Source organism: Sprattus sprattus, assembly GCF_963457725.1.
Source record: "Sprattus sprattus genome assembly, chromosome: 5".
Lineage (NCBI taxonomy): Eukaryota > Metazoa > Chordata > Actinopteri > Clupeiformes > Clupeidae > Sprattus > Sprattus sprattus.
In genome coordinates, this window is record NC_137924.1 from 30,050,283 (window position 1) to 30,069,324 (window position 19,042).

General features: G+C 41.5%; 2 protein-coding genes across 2 annotated transcripts; one reads left to right on the forward strand and one right to left on the reverse strand.

Annotated features, from left to right (window-relative positions):
• Nucleotides 1-678: 678 nt before the first annotated feature.
• On the reverse strand, nucleotides 679-3,893 carry LOC308365087 (MKI67 FHA domain-interacting nucleolar phosphoprotein-like). The gene is made up of 6 exons (XM_080838419.1): nucleotides 3,691-3,893; nucleotides 3,174-3,308; nucleotides 2,794-2,902; nucleotides 2,319-2,530; nucleotides 1,777-1,842; nucleotides 679-1,411 (listed from the first exon to the last, which is right to left on the reverse strand). Exons 1-6 carry the CDS (start codon nucleotides 3,805-3,807, stop codon nucleotides 1,181-1,183), a joined length of 870 nt encoding a protein of 289 aa, XP_080694545.1. The 5' UTR covers nucleotides 3,808-3,893; the 3' UTR covers nucleotides 679-1,180.
• Nucleotides 3,894-8,483: 4,590 nt separating this feature from the next.
• Nucleotides 8,484-18,760, forward strand: LOC308366116 (high affinity cGMP-specific 3',5'-cyclic phosphodiesterase 9A; the record flags this gene model as incomplete). Its single annotated transcript, XM_080839752.1, has 12 exons — nucleotides 8,484-8,646; nucleotides 10,866-11,061; nucleotides 11,750-11,852; nucleotides 12,076-12,218; nucleotides 14,204-14,381; nucleotides 15,083-15,205; nucleotides 15,475-15,567; nucleotides 16,674-16,693; nucleotides 16,822-16,924; nucleotides 17,712-17,816; nucleotides 18,123-18,269; nucleotides 18,569-18,760. The coding sequence occupies 12 exons, from the start codon at nucleotides 8,484-8,486 to the stop codon at nucleotides 18,758-18,760; spliced, it is 1,566 nt and encodes a 521-aa protein (XP_080695878.1).
• Nucleotides 18,761-19,042: the final 282 nt, after the last annotated feature.

The window sequence follows — 19,042 nt, forward strand, 5'->3', positions numbered from 1 at the left end:
AGTGATATGGACGATAAAGTAAAGTGACATGTAAGTCAGAACGGTAGACTATGTGTAATGCATATAACTAAAGCCATGAGAATCCTTCATCCAGCGCTCCAACATCCAGCTAGAGCAGAAGAGAGTTCTGAGTCTGAGGTTCCCGGGACACCTCTATTTAGGGATGGCCATTGGCATGGAGCCCCGCCCCTCATTATCAACAGCTTGTGATCACCAGTTCCTCCTACAGGTTGAACATAGCATAACAGGAGACATGAACACATAGAACCACAGTGGTAGGAAGAGGCGTAACCCCTAACGCCATAGCAGAGCCGCGGCGTCACAATATGTCTATGTTGGGATGACACCAAATGTATTCCTCCAGTGCAATTAGGTTAACCTCTGGTCTGTTTTACTCCCCACATCGCTTCAACAAGGATTTCTCACCGTCAGGGTAAGGCCAGGGATTTTCTAGATGGTAATTCCTGTACTGACAGATTATGGTATTCTCCCGTCTTCATCTATATCGTCATGTGCATACTGATGTCTAAAGCTTGTGTACCATTTACACTTCTGCATCAGGTGACTACAATAAATATGCTTTTCGTCCATGACTTATGCATGTTCCACACTAATCATTTTAAATCACCAACCTTAAAGAATGCCTGCTTAAATTACAACAGTACCAAGATCTTTCCAGGAACTCTTATCTTTACTCATTTAAAGAAATATATTTCCAAGAGATAAACCTCTTCATACAAGAGCAATTTGTTTTTTATATATACACAGAGGATTCAGCTGCTTTTCATACATTTACATGTTCATGATCACAGATCAAAATGACCAGACAGATGAGAGGCAACAGAACAAAAAACCCATACAACATGGCTGTGCCACCCACCCATACATTACACGAAAAGGGAATAGTTAAAAATGTCCATTTTGGAAAGGAAAAACACACGCTTCATTCATGACCACTAGGGTGTGCCATTTCTCTAGTAACTGCTGTTGCCACAACATTATTCAACGACTCCTTGGCTCAATACCCTCAACACACATTGTGAGCCGGGGTGCCGTCTGCTGTTACCGCCACAGCGTTGTTTTCCCTACTTCTAGTAAATCATCTTTATGTACAGAAGTCTCTGAAGGTGGATCTTCCAGGCTTGGTCGGAGATTTCGGCAGTCTTTTCTCCGGTTAAACTTATGCTTCTTTTTCTTCTTCTTCTTCTTCTTCTTTCGGTTCCTCTTTGGACACATTTCCCTCCTCCTCCTTGGTGTCATCCAGCCCTGAAAACCCCTCATCCTCAGAGTCCTCCTCCTCAAATGAGGCATCTGGCATGGGCCTAATGACAATTTCATCATCCACCTCGACGCCTGCTGCCATGGACTTCCTCCTCTCCAAAATTGAAGGAGTACATACTGGGGTCACAGCCTAAAAGATCAGTAACAAACAATCAGCCAGGCACCGCTTCCAGTATAGCTTATTATAACAGCCATTAATATAACTATGCAACATACTAGCAGATGAGCATTACTAGAGTGTGGGCACATGGGTTTGATTGCACAGTCACATCGACTGGTAATAAGCTTTGATGAGCCACGTTACTGTCGGCACAGTTATCACACCCTACTGACTGACACAATAGAGGTAATTTTCAGGCTGTGCCTTGAATGTATATTTATACAATATCAGTGCTGAAAGTGTTACCACAGTATTTAGATGTGGGGAGAAAAAAAGAAAGTGGCAGAGTAAAACATGCAAACATCCAACGACATTGTGACCAGATAAGTACGTACATTACTGCAAACGGATAGGTCTGCATCATCTGAGGTTGCACCCTTTTTCTTTGGAATCTGGGCTGCCTAAAATGAGGAAAACAAACCAGCAAGAAGTTGGAAACCGTAATTCTAAAGCACCAATTTAACAACTGTCAATTGACATGATCAACTAGACATCTAAAAAGATCAGTAACAAAACACAAAATAGCCAGGCACAGCTTCCAGAGGAAACTATTAACAGCTATTTATATAAATATGTAACATACTAGTAGATGAGCATTACTAAAGTGTGGGCACATGGGTTTGATTGCACAGTCACAGCGACTGGAAATAAGCTTTGATGCGCCACATTACTGTTGGCACAGGTATCTTCCCCCCACTGACTGATGCAATGGGGGGGATTTTCAGTCTATGCCTCAAATTTATATTTACATAACATTATTGCTGAAAGTGTTACCACAGTGTTTAGATGTGGGGAAATAAGTTAATCATAACACGCTTTTAACCACCGCCAATTCACATGGTCAACTGAATTAGCTACAAGACCAAACTAAACTTACAAATCCAGGGAAATCGTAGTCAATGCCATTTGCAGCGAGCCTCTTGCGCAGTTTAGCCTCTTTGCTCAGGAGCTTTGCCTTGGTTTTCTCCAGCCCCTCGGAGGAGTGCTTCTGGTTGTAGCGGGTAACTGCGGGCTGTGTTGGCTTCTTAAACTCCACCTTGCTGCCCAGAAACAGCTTTTCATGTACCTTCTCTGGTGGTACCACGTGGCCTGTCCAAACAACAAGAGCAAAGAGTGCACTTAGCAAGTAGCAAACCTACTACAAGTAGTTTAATTTCTTTTCATATTAACCACACCACCCATTCCATGCATAAGGTTATCAAAAATAATTGCATGCTCCTCCAGCACCATTGAAATATACCATTAAAGACAGCACCAGCCCTGAGATAGACAAGGTGACTTCAGGAGGTAGGTCATTAGTTAAATAATAAAAAGTAAAAAATGCTTCTCAGGCTTAGCAGACCAATACTTACATTTGATCAGTCTTTCACCCATGAGGTAGTTGTTCATAGTCTCAGCCACAATCTTGGCCACTTCATCGCAGTCGAATTCAATGAAAGCATAGCCTTTGCTTCCACCTGTCTGTAAAAGACATTTCAATGCATCAGCAATCTTGGTATGGGTCTTTATTATTATCAGTTATGAGCTAAGTTTAGCTTTGCTTTCACAAAGCCACGTGTTCGAAATGTTCGGAAAATAAAGGATTCGTTTCAAGTTAGATATGAGGTAAGGTTTGCTTTCACAGAGCCACGTGTTCGAAATGTAGAGAAAATAAAGGATTCGTTTAAAAGGTACGCAGTAAGTAAGTTTTTTATAGGAAGCAAAACTGCTGCCGTTGAACGCTTAACCTCACCTTCTTACTTCGGGACAGTCTCATCCTTACGATTTTCCCAAACTGCTGGAAATAAGACTTGAGCTGTGGCTCAAACAGTCCTCTTGGAATGTGTCCCACGTAGATCACCCCAGGGCTCAACTGAAGTGGCCTGGGCTGTGGACAAGAGCAAGCAACCACGCTGTTAGCAATCATGATGTTAGCAACCACGATGTTAGCAATGTTGGTTTACAGACATTATTAACGGTGCAGATATAATTTAGATAATTGACATACCGTTTGGAAATAGCTTGCAAGTAAGAAACTGCGGTCATTAACATGCTAAACAAGCTACGTCAACGGATTATTTTTAACTCAAGGTAGTTTAATAAGGTACGATTTCGATTAATAAGACCGATTTGGTTGAAAAAGAAAAACTATTAGGTGGATTTTACCAGTAACATAATGATTAAATTACCCGATGGGACAATAAAAACACAAATGGTTAGAACATTTGGTAAAGTTAGATAGTGTTTGTTCTCATGGAGGCCAACATTACCGTTTTCCGTCGCCTTTTCACTTGCTGAACTTTCTTTTGGAATTCAGCATCGTCGCCTGGATTCAGAGCTAGTAAGGCTTTAGCCGGTTTTGAACTTGTAGCTTCCAACTCTGTCATTTTTAACAGATATTTCAGTAATATTTCATAAACTAAAGACACTTGTAGACAAGAGTGCGCACCACCGCATGTGATCCTCTCCTTCCTCTTCTCGAACACGTTACTTTTGAACTACGACCTTAGCACAATAGAAGAAACACTTCATGCAGACCCAGATTGTCTGTGTGCGCCCCCACCGGTCTGGAAGATCTATTCTTGTACCATAAAACACTTTACCAGTCCAGGCAAAGTAGCGTTTTTACGACAGACTTTTTTGTATTACAAGTTTCTTTAGAAAAGAATTTGAATATGCACATGAGCTCAACACTTATTGAATATGTCCCAATTTGCATAGTCAGAAACAGCATTCATATGACAAATACATTGACCCAATCTTCATCCAATCATCCTGCCAATGGGTGATGGCAATGCTGCTTTTAGACTGGCCTCTAGCCTGAAAACTGCCTGGCTTGGTAGTACCTGCCAGGGGTATGGTGTTTCTACCTATGCAAATTAGGGCATATTCAATAGAAATGATCTATGCTGAAAACAAATCTTTTACAATTAATTCTATTTTTGCCCCCAAAATTAGATCCTTTGCCTGGACTATACTTGTTGTTGAGTGGACATTGTTTTATCGTGTCTTTAATTTCATAAATTACATAGATGGTCAGTACTGGCAAAAGTGAATCATGAGTATTATACCTCTTAACTACACTAAAAGGAGGCGTACACTGATCCGTCTTCCTCAGTTATTAAAGGCACCCAGTGCAACTTTATGTAAACATTCAATGAAAAATAAACATTCAATTTCTAGTCTTTTTTACACGTAGTAAGTTTCAATAACTCCATACCATTACATATCGACATTCAAGGAGCAAAGATGAGACGTCGTTGTGTGGTGAGAACTGATAGAAAATCGTAAACAACAACAATCGCCGGTGGGGAGAAGCCATATTTCCATTGACTGGAAGCCTGCTTTATTTATTGTAGGTTAAAAAAAATAAAGAAAATGGCGGCGATTGTTGTTGTTATCGATTTTCTATCAGTTCTCACCACACAACGGCGTCTCATCTTTGCTTCTTGAATGTCGGTATGTAATGGTATGGAGTTATTGAAACTTACTACGTGTAAAAAAGACTAGAAATTGAATGTTTACTTTTAAGCCTCGAAAGTTGCACTGGGTGCCTTTAAAAGGACCCCCTCCTTTTAACCTTGTTAACATGTCCATATCGTTTTGAAATGATACACAACAAGTCATGAGAAAATTAAGCAGAGGAAAGGCAATTTTGAGGCCATCGTAAAAAAAAAAAAAACATGTCAATATGTAATTTGTAGGGAATAGATATTTTTTAGGGGTCTAATCTACTCAATGCCAGGAGAGGGATTTTGATGGAACTTAGGCATATGCAAAGGTGGTGGTGGTGGTGAAGTCTCATTTGAAAAATGTGAAAGCACCATGCATTAGCCTTTGAAAGTCTAATGGACTCAAAAAGATTTTTCTTAAGGCGACATATCAGGCATGACTAAATAGCAAGGCTCATTACAATATTATAAAGGACCTATTATGCTTTTTGTGGTTTTTCATTTGATTCTGTTTAGTGTGTTCTATAAACTGTTGTGCAGTTAAACAGTCTGCAAAGTAATAAAAGCCCAAAATACACACCAGAGGGGTCACTCTCTCGTCACAGAAACTACTTTTCCGTGGTTGGAATTCCAGTTCTTTTCCTCTGTTAAATAATGACGCATTCTCGTAACACACTCCTTTTGCCCAATGACGATGTTATTGCTCACAGAGCTGACCAATCAGAGCACACTGAGCTCTGAGGTTAAAGAGCTCTAACAAAGCATTTCAGACAGAGAGTGAATATGTGAATAGAGTATGTGTGTGACGGGGCACCTGAGAGCCTGTAGGCTGCTGCCGTTACTGAACTGGATGCAGGTGTTTTGGGTGTTTTGCATGTTCGTGTACATGTACAGTTTATATGTTACGTTAACAACGTCTTTCTGTTAAAATAACCACACAATTTCAATGTCTTGTCACACATGTTCTGTTTATTTAGTTTTATCAAACTACATCGCAATATCACCTTGCATTGTCCGTCTTACCGTTCTTAGTGTCGTCTTGTGTCTGTCTGTTTTATTAAGAGAATGTACCGCGTAAAGCCGAGTTTGAACTTCTCGGCTAACCGAATTATTGTTGTATTTTGGCTGATTTATCATGTGTGGCTATGTCGTCACCGAGCCGTGTTTACTACCATGGTGTAGTGGTTTTCCCAGCTGTTTGGGACATTGTTTATTTAAGTATGGCTGCTGTGAGCCACAGGTGTTGGTGCCTGTGCCGATGACACACCTGCTATTGATAATTGACATGAGGCAATTGGAGGTGGTGTCTAGGCTACTTAAACTCCCTTTTCCTTTGTTCGAGAGAGTGGCCTGTTTAATAAGACGTTAGTCTTAGGTGCTCTCACTGGACTAGTGCCTTGGTCCTTTTACCTACGTATGTTTTGTTTAAGAGTTGTCGTGTTAATAAGGTGTAAGCCTTACGAGCTCTTCCATCAGACCAGCTACACTGTAAACCCAGACAGTTCTACTAACTCATTAACATTATGTATTCAGTACTTAAAACCTGGTGTTTAGTTGACCCAACTTAAAATGTATTAGTTTTCTGAGCAAGTGCAGACATTTTAATTGTATTGGAATGTATTTGTTTGAGTTAACATTGCCTGATAACTCAAAAAAAATTAGTATCTGACGTCATCAACGTCGTTGAGAACACCATTGCAAAGCTCTTGTGATGAGAGACGGACACAGCAGACTTAAGGTAGAGGAGTAGTTTAGTAATCCAGAGGTTGGAAGGTTGCTTCGATTCCCCACTCCTCCTTACCAAGTGTATAAGTGTGAACCCCTAAACTGCTCATGATCTATAAATGCAAAATTCCTTGTCAATCGCTTTGGATAAAAGCGTGTGCTAAATCACAGATGTAAATCTAAATGCAGTGGCAACACTGGGAAGGCGGTCGACCAATGACAGTTGAGCTTGCGCAAGAAGTTGCAACGTAAGGAAGAAACCCTTTCAAAAACTTGTAAGGGCGTAATAACTAGTTTGAGAAAGACCCAGAGAAACACAAATATCTGACGAGGCTAAATCCTTTACGATTTTGGAATAATATGAGTTCAGATAACTCAAAAATTATGAAAATGATAACACAAAAAATCAGAATAGCCGATGTATAATTTTTAAGTTTACTTAAAAAAAGTATATATGTACTCAAATTTTCTTATGTAATCGGTTACATCAAAAGTTTTGAGTTCTCTGAACTTGTTTGGGTTTACAGTGTAGGTGGTCTTTTATATGTAGTCGACTATTTATTGTGCGTATTTGTACTGAGGCTCTGATGCCTATTGCGATGTATTATGTATTATTTATATTAATTTAGTACTGTCATTGTTTTACTGCCTTGTGCCTTATTTGAGGTAATAAAAACCATCTCTTCAACATCATTTCCTCGAGTCCTCTATGAGTGTAACATCATGGCTCTAAGCGCGAAGGCTATCCCGACCTTTTACAATGTGTTTTTTGGATTGAAGCAACCCAGAAGTAAAATTATGAGCATTGAAAATAAGAGGTCCTCTTTAATGATGCAGGTTATGACTATGACAGAGTTAGAGCCATAAGGCATTCTGTAGTAAATACTTTAATCCCAATTTATGGCTGGTGCTAAAAAAAAAAAAAAAATTTACATTTTCATTAAACTTTTATGAAACATAATGGTAACAAGAGCAATCCGAGATTTCTGACCTCCAGCAAGGAGGTACACAAATCCGGATCCAGAATCCGGATCCCGATCCGGATCATCCTGAAATTTTAATGGGGATGTCCCAGGACCAAGATCCACCTCTTATGAAGAAAGATCCGCCCAGTAGTTTCTGAGAAATCTTGTCCACAGACAGACGGACAAATAAATTAACGGACCCGATCGCATAACCTCCTTGCTGGAGGTAATAAATTAACGGACCTGATCGCATAACCTTCTTGCTGGAGGTAATTAGACTTGGGAAGTGGTTTAGAATGAGTAAAATATCAACATTACATGCATCAAATGATACTGACATGACTTTAGCTGATCTCCCCCCATATGGCATATACATATAACTTGTATTTAAATGTTAAACACCTCTGTAGTACCTCATACATATAATAGATTTTAAATCAATTCAATTGTATTTATATAGTGCCAAAAAGAATCTCAATGCGCATATGTGCCATCATGTGCAGCTGAGTTTATCAGATACAAAGAGTTAAAAACAGGAAAGGAGCACAACGGATTTGAGGAGGAGAGTCAGGAGCAGAGAGAGAGAAAGAGAGAGAGGGAGAGAGAGTGAGAGAGAGGGGGAGAGAGAGAGAGGGAGAGAGAGAGAGCGAGGGAGAGAAAGAGAGTTAGAGATAGGGAGAGAAAGAGAGGGAGAGAGAGAGTGAGAGAGAGAGAGGGGAGAGAGAGAGGGAGAGAGAGCGAGGGAGAGAGCGAGAGAGAGGGACAGATAGAGAGAGAGTGTGAGAGAGAGAGAGAGAGAGGGAAGAGAATTAAGGAGAGATAGATAGAGAGAGGGAGGGAGAGAGAGAGAGTGAGAGAGAGAGCGAGGGAAGGGGTGGAGTTGAGTGGAGTGGAGTGAAGGAGTAGTCCTCTGTTAAATAGATGCAGTCGCAGCAGCCTCCCATCAGAGCAGCCGTGACGGGGAGGAGGGGGATGTCTTCAGCAGCGCAGGAGGAGATGGCCACTAAAATCATCTACTTCACCATCAACGGCAGACCAGAGCAGGCAGAGTTCCCTGTTGACTGCCCTGCACAGGACGTCAAAGGTGGGTCTGAACCACAGGGAGGTCAGGGTCTCTCAGCTGGTCCTCTTCTGACCTTTTAAACTTGCTTAAGGACACGGCATTCAGACTGTTTATGTGTTTGTGTACACAAATTGCAATGAGGTTTCGGCTCAATTACGTTTATTGACACCCATTTGCTTTTTGTTCAAGTATTCTGTAGAATGAAACTCTGTTTTTTTCTGTAACTTGGTCGTGAAAATATAATAGGAAATAAAACGACACGACTGTGTTAGAGCATGATAGTGACAGCAGTAAGACGTTTTTGATCATATAATTAATAATTGACCGTACTGAAGTGCATGTCAAGTTTATTAGCTTAAGCAGGATAACAACAATCCAGTTTTATTGACCCATCCTACACACTCTTCAGCACAGGTCTGTGTTAAACATCTACAGCCCCTCAACTCGGAGAGAGAGGTGCAGGGCTTGATTAGCGCTCGTGACAGGGTGAAGAGTCTCTCTCCATCCACAGGGTGAAGGGTCTCTCTCCATCCACAGCTGCTGTTGAGATGAGAGAGTGGCAGAGAGAGAGAGAGAGAGAGATAGAGAGATAGAGAGAGAGAGATTCACTCTCACACAACTCCCTTTATATTGGCAGTAACAGGATGAAAGTGATAATGATGACGATGATGATGTTGATGATGATGTTGATGATGATGATGATGATGATGATGATGATGATGTTGATGCTGATGACGAAGGAGAGCCCATCTGTCATAGTCGAGCTTTGTTTATGTAAGTCACCTGAAGGAGAGGATGCCTGTTCCACACTGTGACTCACCAGCCAGCCACCACAGGGAGCCTCTAAGTGCTTACTATTGGCCAGTGACCCTGTTGTCCGGGACACCATAACATACATTTTCACTTTACATCTGAAAAGCATGACTGCATCTGACTCAAGACTCTCCCAGCCCTCTGAGGTGATTGGTTCTTTCTTGGAGGGAAGAAGCCTCACTAACACAAGTGTTATGTAACAGCATTCAGGGTACTGAAGAAGAAAAGAGACCCTTTAACACTCTGCTTAGAACCATCTAGAAGGATTCACTGGTTGGCAGTTACCATGCCGTGAAATCCCCTTTTCAGTCTTTAGAGAACTCTTTTGCAATATAGTTATTTACAGGGTAAAGTTTGCAGTTGCAGTTAAAGGAATGATTGTATCTTTTCACATCTCCATTACTACATCATGAGTATATTCAAGTGATTTTTTTCAAAGAGCATGACTGCCTTCCATCCTGAGGCTATCTCTGTTCTGTTTGGCCGAGAGGGAGGCACAGGTGTAGTTGACAGGGCTCCTTGAGTGACAGTCTCTGCCTCTCAGCAAACGCATGTTGCCTTTTTTATTTAAGTATTTATAGCCTGGCGCCCTATGCTCTTGATTAGCTGCAATTTAGCTGCAATTTGCTGGAGAAGGTCAAACACACCCTATCGTCTGTATCTCTTCATGACTCTTTTCTGACCATGACACCGAACATTAGGTTAGCCTTAGACCAAGCTGTGCCCTGAGATAGAGCCCTCCATGTTATTGTGGCAGAGAGCTGAAATCCTTTGTGTCCAGGGGACAAAAGGAAAACAAAATGAGATACCTCTCCCTTGCAATACCTTTTAAGGTCATACCCCTTGAAGTCCCTGCTGGAGCATCTCCTTGTATAAACCTCTATCTGTCTTTTATGTTTACTGAAGTACATGGCAGTAACACGCAGCATCTTGTTCATTTGCCAGGCTTGATTTGCCAGTGTTTGTGAGGAGCATGCAAACATTGAACACTCAAATAAAGGCTATGACCTCTGAGTGACCCCTATTTGGGCCAGAGCATAAGGAGCTGTGCTTGAGCATTGTCTGCACTGCAGAAAATAATTAGGTGTATAAGCATAAAATGTGGCCTCATGAATAGATAAGTTGGACTGAACATCTGGGTCATTGTGCAGCCTTTTAAAAATAATGACAAGAAGATAATAACAAAACTTGTGTTGCATGGCTTGCCTGTGTGTTATAATTGAGAAATTAGGTGTTACCAACATATTATTAGTTCTTCCATGCCAAGACGAGTTTGCATGTGCGTTGTGAGGATGTGTGTCTATCTGTGAACCATACTTACCTAGTACCTGTGTGTGTGTGTGTGTGTGTGTGTGTGTGTGTGTGTGTGTGTGTGTGTGTGTGTGTGTGTGTGTGTACCTGTGTCTACTCATATTGCTCTCCCACAGACCTGTTCCGCTCTGCTGCCGAGGCTGGTCCCCATGACATCCTGAAGCTGTACAACCCCAAGGGCAACATCGTCAACATCTCCCCCCAGCTGCCCCCCAACACACCCCAGTCCACCTACAAGCTGGAGGTGGTGGCGGCGGACTGCAACAGTGACCCGTTAGGTATTCTCGGCCTTGAGGCCAGGGCCAGGCTGCGGTAAAACATCACTGATACAAATGTGTCATTAACACGGTTTAGGACAGGTTATAAGCAGTGTTATAAGCATGTCTAATTACACCGGGGTGTTAGATATATTCTGTATTAAAGTAATTAAAGATATATGGAAACACAACATTTATTTGGAGAAGGATTTCCCTGGTTTAATGATACGGCAAAGGTTATCCGATACCGAACTGATTTAAACATGTAATACCCATAGTCTGCCGTATAGACGTCTTCAGTCTAAGGTGTCATGCCACCAGACGGGATAAGGAAGGTGAATGTATGGCTTTACAGAGGAACATGAAGTCTTCCTCACAATGTTTCAGGTACAGAACTTGCCGTGGCACTCGGATTTGATCTGTCCTCCATGGAAAAAAGGTACAGTCACTTTCAAGCAACCTTTAATTTACAGAATGACATGGGTTTTTGCCCATGTTGAGTGAACATTTGAGTTTAAATGACAAACGTTTCTACTATGTCCCATGGTCTTTTTGTCAAACAATGACTCGTAATGAGAAAGCACAGTTGAGTTGAAGCGATGCTGATGCTGATGATGCTGCTGCTGCTGCTGCTGCTGCTGCTGCTGATGATGATGATGATGATGGTGGTGTTGCTGATGATGATGGTGTTGCTGATGATGAAGAAGATGATGATGATGCTGGTCCTGTGGTCTTCTGTGTAGGTTGCAGAGTCTGGAGAAGAAGATTCTGATCGAGGCTGGGGAGACTCCGACTATTGTGCACGAGATGAAGAGACAGGTGGAGTCCTTTAGGGAAAAACTTGAGGTGAAACATAACCGCAGAAGATGAACTTACCTTATTATATTATTATTATGGTTATAATCAATACAGTATGAATTATTCTACTGATACATACATCAGTACAGACAAACCTCAAAAGATTGGCTGCAATGTTTTTAAAATCAGTTTTAAATTAATACGGTTATTAATAATTTGCTCATCAAATTTGAGAATGAAACTGATGGCTGATGTTATTGTTCTCTGCCAGAGCGTTGAGCATCTCAGCTGGCTCGGCCTGTTTAAAGAGCTGTCTGACGCGACACACAAGCCCTCTCCTTTCTACCACAAGAGGACCCTGCGCAAGACTCGAGAGGAGTGTGAGCATGTGCGTGACAAGTTCCTCAAGATGAGGTCAGTCTGGTCTACAGTTATTTGATATGATTTGTTTTGGCACCTTAAAGAAGTTCTTTTCACCATCTTAAACATAGCTCTTAGATCTCTCTCTCTCTCTCTCTGTCTCCCTCCCTCTCTGTCTCTCTCACTCTCTCTGTGTCTCCCTCCCTCTCTGTCTCTCTCACTCTCCCTCCCTCCCTCTCTCTCTCTCCCTCCATCTCTCCGTTATGAGAGTGCTAGCTTCCTTAAACGTGTGTGGTCTGACCAAACAGAAATGCATTTGGCATGTTTAGTACAATTATTACTGCATTTATTATAGAGTAGTTATATTTACGATTCTCTACTGACCTTGAACATCGCATTGTGTTGTACAGTACTGATGTAATGCCTTTTTATAATACAGATTATGCAAGAGGTTTAAACAGGTGAGCTGTTGTGCAAATGTATTTTTTTTAATGCCTCAAAATATCATGACATGTTGGTACTTTCCTAATAGTACACTGGAGGTTTCTGAGGAGGTGAGGCAGTATCTGAAGACTCCAACCTTTGATAACTGGTAGGAGCTTTGGGTGATTCACATGACACAACTACCACATTCTGATAAACAGAGCTATTCAGATGTGGTGGGACAGTAAGACAAATAAGGGTAGCGTTAGAGGACAAACATAGTAAAAGAGATTCATGTCCATAATCCACTAAAAAAGTGAGCCCGCCAGTCATAATTTAATTTATTTAAAAGCTTCAAATCATGAACTCGATTTTATTTATGATATGCTACTAGATGCAGCATTACCATTCAATTAGTTAATGCTTACATAAGCAGTATATAACACCAGACGGCTTAGGATTTCATGCTAAATTCAATGCTAATTTCCTCTTAATGCTAATGAACAGCGACAAGCTCATTATAAAGTTATGTGTAATGTCCACAAAAAGACTATGTATATTTGAATTTTATGATATGTTTTTATGTTAAGCATTATAGAAAGTTAAGGCAATATTGTCATACAGATTTGTAATAGCAATGGAAATGTGGTCGATATGTTACAACAATCAAGTAACGTACCCAAGCCAAGCTATTTATATTTTTATATTCTAAATGCTGTAAAAAATATAAGTAAAGTATAAACTGTCTGCTGGACACATTATCACGCTGTTTAGCCAGATGTATCGGTGTCTCTGTGCGTAACAGCAAAGAAACCAAACACCTGTTCCGCTTCAGCCATCATTTCCACTGCGTCCGTCCCAGACACTGGCAGTAATTGGCTTCCTTTCATCCCATCTCACTCATATCAATATGAAAGGCCTGGCCCTGGGTCCTCAACTGAAAGCAATGCTCATGAAAAGCATATTCATTACAGCCTAGTCCTTGTGAGTCGCATTAATGCATCGTCTTCCCAGCCTGCTTGTTTAACATCGGCCCTTTCAGATCAACACAACGGGAGGACACTCCTGCATCACGAGTGGACAAGGGTTCATGATCTCTTTTATGATGTCTGTGTGTGTGTGTGTGTCTGCCTCCACGCAAGATCTCAACAAGTCCACACCAAATGAGTTATTAAACATCACAGACGCTTTTATATAAATCATCGTGCACTGATATTTGATGAGATCCATTGAGTCTCTTTGATATTAATGTTTTGAATATATGGTTGATACAATAGTGATGCGAGGTCTTCTTTATTGGTATGCTAAGTCTGTCCACCTAGTACAACACGATGCCAATAGGGCATGCATTCAATACCCTGGGAGCACTTATACTGCACTGGCAAAAATGCATAAAAGCGTCCGCTGAATGACTAAACTGTAACTATATTTTCCTTTTCTCTCTGTGTGTGTGTGTGTGTGTGTGTCTGTGTGCGTGTGTGCGCATGTGTGCATGTGTGTCTGTGTGTGTGTGTGTGTGTGTGTGTGTGTGTGCGTGCATATGTGTGTGTGCGTTTGTGCATGTGTGTATGTGTGTACGTCTGTGTTTATGTGTGTGTGTGTGTGTGTGTGTGCAGGCAGTGGGAGGATGCAGAGATCATGGTGCTGCTCCAGGTAATGTATGTGGACCTGGACTTCATCTCCACCTTCAACATTGAGCTGGAGGTGCTGCAGCAGTTCCTCTATGAGGTCTACCGGCGCTACAACAACATCCCCTTCCACAACTTCAAACACTGCTTCTGCGTCACACAGATGGTGAGCCCCCAGGGGGGATTAGGGGAGAGAGAGAGAGAGAGAGAGAGAGAGAGAGAAAGAGAGAAGAAGACGAGAGAGAAAGAGAGAGAGAGAGAAGAAGATGATAGAGAAAGATAGACAGAGAGAGAGAGAGAAGAAGGGAGGGAGGAGAAGATGGGAAGAGAGGGAGGGATACAAACAGTGAGAGGAACAGAAAAGAGAGAGGATAATAGAACAAAGAAGATGGGTAGCAGCAAGGAGGAGAACTAAAAAAAAACGGATACAGACTTTTGAATGAAATATAGATAAAGAAAGAGAGAGAAGAGTGTGTGAGGGAGAGAGAAACAGTAAGAGAGACAGAGTGAGGATGAGAGAGCGAGAGTGAGAGAGAGGGAATGCAATCACCAAACTGTTATTTCTCTCTTATCTCAGTCTGTCTGTGAGAGAAAGGACACACAGGTCACCTGTGGAGTCTGCCATGTGTGCTATGTAATTACCGACACAGAAGGCTGCTATTGACAAATTACACCCCTTAGCGTTATTTCCTTCTGTGTTTGATTGCTTCACGATTTCTTGAAATTCAATTTAGCACCATTAGTTTGGTATATTCTTTGTTGAATTCCCTTGCTGGACTCATTTCATTTCAGTTGCAGTTCATTTGTCATTATAGAAATTGTATAGACCTGGATGGAAATGACGTGTGCCCTCTTTTCCGTCTGTAGATGTATGGTCTGATATGGCTGACGGACCTCAGAAGTAAGATGGACAGCATTGACCTTCTGACCTTGCTGACCTCTGCAGTCTGTCACGACCTGGACCACACCGGATACAACAATGCCTACCAGGTTAGGGTTAATAAACACAAAAAATAAATTAATACATTCATCACTGACAATAGACATTTGATAAAAAAGTGAACACTGTCAATAAGGACATAATTTGGATACTGTGAAAGCTGTATTATTCAATTTTTCAATCAAACATTATGTTAAACATATTTTAAATGTAATTTAGAATGTACAATTGTGTGTAGTCTGTGCATCATTTGTGAATATATATTCATAATCATATATCAATATATTCTTAATGTTGTAATTATTATTATTTTGTCCAGATTAATGCGCGTACAGAACTCGCTCTGCGTTATAATGACATCTCACCTCTGGAGAACCATCACTGTGCTGTTGCTTTTGAGTTACTGGAGAAGGTAATCCCATGCCCATAGGGATATCATTAGAGAGTGTGATTAATCAAGGTATCAAGGTAATCCCATGCCCTTTATGGGAATCAGTACGGAGTGGGATTGATAATGATCCACTAAACCAGTTTGAGATACTAGAGAAGGTAATCCCGTGCCCAAAGATATCATTAGGAAGTGGAATTAGTAATGATCATCTAAACCAGTTTGAGATACTGGAGAAGGTTATCCTGTGCCCAATGATATCATTAGGAAGTGGGATTAGTAATGATCAACTAAACCAGTTTGAGATACTGGAGAAGGTTATCCTGTGCCCAATGATATCATTAGGAAGTGGGATTAGTAATGATCAACTAAACCATTTTGAGATGTTGGAGAAGTTAATCCCATACCCACTAGGGATATCATTAGGAAATGGGATTAATAATGATCAACTAAACCAGTTTTTCTTGAGTGTGTTGTTTACATGGAAAGCTCATCCACACTGTTGAGTTCATTTATGTGCAGCTTGAATAAATGTCATGTTGCATAAGTCATCTTTACCCCATATACCATTGCATAACTGTTCACTTTTGATAGCACACAGATTCAAGTACATCAGTTTCCTCTCAAAGTTGGCAGTTGGACATTATTTAGTTGTCAGAAATTGCCTGTTCAGCAATTATATTCATCAACACCCTTATTAGAAAGAAAATGGTTACTGTTTCTATATTTTCAGAATGAAAACAACATTTTCCGAAACATGACAACAGATCAGTACAAAAGAATACGAGAAGGCATCATCAGGTACGGACAACTGGCCTCAACCAAGCACAGTTTTCCCATCCACACATAGCATACAATTTGATCTTTTTCCAACAACCCCCTTTCTCTCCCCTTTGTGCTTATAGCTGTTTTATTTTGCCTCCTAGATAGTACCTTGCTTAGTAACTATGGAATATAGTCTTAATGAACAGTACATTGCCTAATTACTAGCCTGAGTTGTGTTTCCCTAAAAGTATTGCTCTGCTACGACCATCTTAAATTGATAGAGAGACTATCATTTTGAATGCCCTCTCTCTCCCTCCTTATTATGTTCTCCAGCTCTTTAACGCTGTTCTTCCTGTCCCTGTCAGGTGTATCCTGGCCACAAACTGTCCGTCTCTGTCTCTCTCTCTTTCACTCTGTCTGTCCTTCCGTCTCTCTCTCTGTCTCGCTCTCTCTCTCTCTTTCTCCTTGTTACGTTCTCCATCTCTTTAACGCTGTTCTTCCTGTCCTTGTCAGGTGTGTCCTGGCCACAGACATGACCAGACACAATGAGATCTTGAACAAGTTCAAGTCCATCCTGTCCGTGTTTGACTTCGGCAATAAGGACCACAGAGAAGTGGTAACTTTGACTGCGAATGAGTGATTTCATCATCCACACATGAAGTACACCCCCAACCATGCACTTATGCAACTGCATACCCATATGGGATATTATATCATGCAAGACTGGGTAGTGGACCGGCTCTGTGATATAGAGAGTCGAGCAATATGCTTCACACAGATATGGTTCCCAAACAGCCTCTAGCTAAGTGTCAAAAACAGACTGGGGAGTCTGAAAAAACAGACTGCTGTCCTACACGACAGAAGGGTGTTTCTGAGCCCAGCTGAATGCCAGGGGCCTCACCAGGCTGTGACCTCATCTGACGGGGCCTCACGGTACTCACTGTGTGCTGACAGCTGACGGTTGTAGGTCACTCACTCTACCTTAATCACGTTACTCACTGTGTACTGACAGCTGATGGGAGTTCATATGGGCCTTATCCTTAGCTGATGGTTGTTCATATTGGCCTTATCCTTAGCTGATGGTTGTTCATATTATCCTTAGCTGATGGTTGTTCATATGGGCCTTATCCTTAGCTGATGGTTGTTCATATCCTTAGCTGATGGTTGTTCATATTATCCTTAGCTGATGGTTGTTCATATGGGCCTTATCCTTAGCTGATGGTTGTTCATATTATCCTTAGCTGATGGCTGTTCATATGGGCCTTATCCTTAGCTGATGGTTGTTCATATCCTTAGCTGATTGTTGTTCATATCCTTAGCTGATGGTTGTTCATATTATCCTTAGCTGATGGTTGTTCATGTTATCCTTAGCTGATGGTTGTTCATATTGGCTTTATCCTTAGCTGATGATGATCCTGATCAAAGTGAGCGACATCTCCAATGAGGCTCGGCCCATGGACGTGGCTGAACCCTGGCTGGACTGCCTGCTGCAAGAGTTCTTCAATCAGGTGACACACACACGCGTGCATGCACACAAACACACACACACACACACACACACACACACACAAGTATGTTCTTAACAGTTGTCTGGTAATTAAATATGGGAACCCAGAGTCTCCCAACTTCCTTGTATACCTCCTGAGAAAAGTTGTCCAGTGTCCCTTTACCATTCAATAAGTTGCGTTCTTGCTTGCTTTGATGAAGGTCATATGGAGGTCATTTCACCCTTGACCTCTAGCCTTTTAGGATGAGCAGGTGCATCTCCCCATACTAAACACACACACACACAACCCTGGCCTCTTTTACTGTAGAGTGATATGGAGAAGCTTGAAGGACTTCCTGTCTCTCCGTTCATGGACCGGGACAAAGTGACCAAGCCGTCCTCACAGACCGGATTCATCCGATTCGTCCTCTTGCCCCTCTTCATGGAGCTGGCCAACCTCTTCCCTTGCCTGGAGGTGAGGGTAAATATGCACACACACACACACACACACACACACTGCTACATGTCCTACTGCACTACTACCTTAGTGTCTCAACCCAAGATACATGATTCTAGAAAACATATATTATTATTATTATTATTGCCATGGTATATTATCGTCATATTATCATGTATTATTAGTGTATACCATATATTTTATTCCCTCACAACGTATATTACAACATAACATTATTTAAGTCGCTTTACATAGTGTCTGCTAAATAAATAAACAAACATAACATTACCACACTAAATCTTTTGCGATTGCCATAGCAACATATCATCCACCCGGTGCGGAAGGCCTTGGACTACTACACAGAGATGGAGAAAGCCTTGGAGAGGGAGAACCTGAACCGGGCCCAGATCGACAAGACAGGGAAGTCCAAAGAGCCGTCCTCATCTGACTCAAAGGAACCAGACACATCAGCTGAAGCCAGGTCAAACCTGAAACCCACTGCAGTGTGACCACAGTGGAGGGACTCTGCTCGCCAAGCTAGATTCACAGAGTCTTGTATAGAGTATTTCTATCTGAAATAACACGTGCAATAAACTATGAAATTCTTTCGCTTCAGAAGAAGAGCAGGAAACTAAACTGCTGAATAAGAATATGAGGAAAAGGCTGACACAGACTCACTCTACATTTCTAGTCATTTACTTTTAGCCAATCAGTTTTTGTTACCACACAGTGACACACAGCACATTGCAGAAACTTTTTCTTTGTATTTGTACCAGGGAAGGAATGAATCC